Source organism: Trichomycterus rosablanca, chromosome 23 (assembly GCF_030014385.1).
Source record: "Trichomycterus rosablanca isolate fTriRos1 chromosome 23, fTriRos1.hap1, whole genome shotgun sequence".
NCBI lineage: Eukaryota > Metazoa > Chordata > Actinopteri > Siluriformes > Trichomycteridae > Trichomycterus > Trichomycterus rosablanca.
Window position 1 is genome coordinate 155,001 of NC_086010.1, and position 2,500 is coordinate 157,500.

General features: G+C 43.0%; 1 protein-coding gene across 1 annotated transcript in view; it reads right to left on the minus strand.

Annotated features, from left to right (window-relative positions):
• The window catches only part of xrcc1 (X-ray repair complementing defective repair in Chinese hamster cells 1), a 21,090-nt gene that overhangs the window by 18,570 nt on the left and 20 nt on the right, over positions 1-2,500 (minus strand). The window contains exons 1-4 of the mRNA XM_062986062.1: positions 2,256-2,500; positions 976-1,062; positions 785-877; positions 339-446 (exon numbers count right to left, since the gene is read on the minus strand). The exon at positions 2,256-2,500 is cut by the window's right edge and continues 20 nt beyond it. Of these exons, the coding sequence (XP_062842132.1) occupies positions 339-446; positions 785-877; positions 976-1,026 (252 nt within the window). The 5' untranslated portion in view covers positions 1,027-1,062; positions 2,256-2,500. The remainder of the gene's footprint in view (positions 1-338; positions 447-784; positions 878-975; positions 1,063-2,255) is intronic.

Genomic DNA, 2,500 nt, shown 5'->3' on the forward strand with positions numbered 1-2,500 from the left:
TATCTGGACATTTACACTAAATCATCATGTAAACATGGTAAATATAACGGAACTGATTTTTTCTTTTTCCTTTATGATTGTGTGGGGCGTCGGAAGCTCAGCAGTTCTGCTACTGGACCAGTGATCAAAAGGTCGCTGGTTCAATGCTAAGTTACTACAGTTGGGCCCCTGAGCCAGGCCCTTAACACTCAAATGCTTTCACTGTTTTCTGTCGCAGTTATATTTCAGTAAAAACGTAAACGGTGGCTCCTGTCCATCCCTAATCTACACACCCCCAGGGAGTAAACGCCCAGAGTTCCAGGGTTCTCCTGTACCAGGTGAGAACATGCGGTACAAACCTCAAAATCCTGGTCCTTCACAGACGTGGAGTGTCCAACTAGAACTTCGATGAAGGCTGATCCCTCGTTCCCGATATCGATACTGTGCACCTGCTCCTCCTTCTCAAACTGATCAACATCAACACAATCAATAACATCGTCAATAATATTATCAATCAGCTCATCAATACAGTCCAGCACAGAGAGGAGCAGCAGATGATCTCACACCAGAACCAGAGCAGAGTGAGTGGAGGCTCCGGTTCAGGTGCTTTGTTTATGATTTTTTTGTTTACTGAATTAAAGCAGTAATTATTTGATCCCTGTAGAGGACCAGTTCTGGGTTCATGGTTCTAGCAGCAGTCTAAAAACTTAACATGGGGCTACGTTTACAGAGTGTGTGTGTGTGTGTGTGTGTGTGTGTGTGTGTGTGTGTGTGTGTGTGTGTGTGTGTGTGTGATGTTCTGTACCTGTAGGATGATGGAGGTTTGTTTCTCTCCAGCTCGAGCTGATTTCCACTTCCTGTAGGTGTCTGAGCTCAGCAGATTAGCAGCTTTATGAGTCTGAATGAGATATGAGGATATGAAGTAAGGACAGGAGAAGCAGCACCAGAAGCGGAGCTGTAGATTGGGGGGGGGGGGGGGGGTGCAGCCGTACTCACCGTATCCTCACTGCTGCAGGACACCACGTGTTTCAGCGTGATCTCCGGCATGATGGCGTCACCTCCGTCTCTCCAAACTCATCCGTCCTGAAACACCATCACGTTCACATCAATATTCACCTTTATTACAGTAATCACGGAGCTCAGCGCTTTCACATCCGGACCAGCAATCAGAGGCTCTCTGGTTTAAATCCCAGCACCACCCAGTGCTCACTGCTGGGCCCTTGAGCGAGGCCCTTGATCGTTACCCGTGAGAACTGTAAGTGTGGATGAATAAATCATAAAGAAACCAGTCAGCACTGAGGGGGAAGAACAGGTTCGCTACGCTCTCACTGAACATCAAGGAGCAACAACAGCTCAGCCAGGAAGTCACACAGGCTCACAGCACAAGACACCAAGTAAATCATCTCTCCTCACTCAGTACAGCACTACAGAGTTCCAAACTGCCTCAACATGACGTGTTCATCAGGAGCTTCATGGATAAAGTTTCCATGGCTTCAGCCTTTAAATCCCCATGCACAATACCCAGCATAAGCTGGACGGATGTAAAGCACACAGCTGTTGGACCCTGGAGCAGCGGAACCTGGAGAGGAATAAATCACACCTGTCTGGTTTCAGTGAAGGTAATAAATATCAACACTACAGAATTCTTTTCTTCTTTAAATCAGAGTCAGGATCAGACTGTAGATCTGAAATAAAGAATCAGGAGCTTCATCACAACTACAATCTGATCATCTGATAACAGAGACACAGTCAGAATCCCACAGCGTCCAGCCGTCCACACTACTTTAGTTCATTTCACTCCATCAGCAGAGTCAAACCTAATATATAAGTCACTTATATATCAAGTCACAAGACATCAAGTCACTTATCCACGAGATAAATCCCTGCAGTTATGTTCTAAAATCTAGTATAAAGCTTCAACAGCTTTATTTTATTGTACATGGTGCTGATTTAAATTAATATAAAAACTATATAAATACTGATCACTGCTCAAAGTTAAACTGTTAAATTAAACACAGACTAAAATGTAACTAAATAATCTGAATTTAGTTTTAAAATTAAATAAATGATTAAGATAAACTAAATACAATTAGCATGTAGCATGTTAGCTTCGGGCTTATCTAACAATAGAGCTTAGAATAAGAAAAAGTTTAAAAATGCCAAAATAATATGAAACTTATTTTTATGGATTCTTGTACAGACCGATTATTCTCCAAATTTACAGCAATCTGAAACTGTACAGAAATGATGATTATTTGATTTATTTAGATACTTACTCCGGTGTGGTGTTTACTTGTTTTTCCACCCCTATTGACTCAGATCCCGCCCTCACACAGTAGGACTCATGCGGCCTGTCAGTCACAAATTCTCGCAACACGATTGGTGGAAAGTTCGTAGGTGTGACTTCTCAGCCAATCACAATAGAGGAGGCGGGATTTTACGAAAAAAGGTGGGGAAAAAATGCCGCGCAGGAGAGTGATAAATCTGCTTCTACGGTTTCTTGTGTTGTCCGTTCAGTATG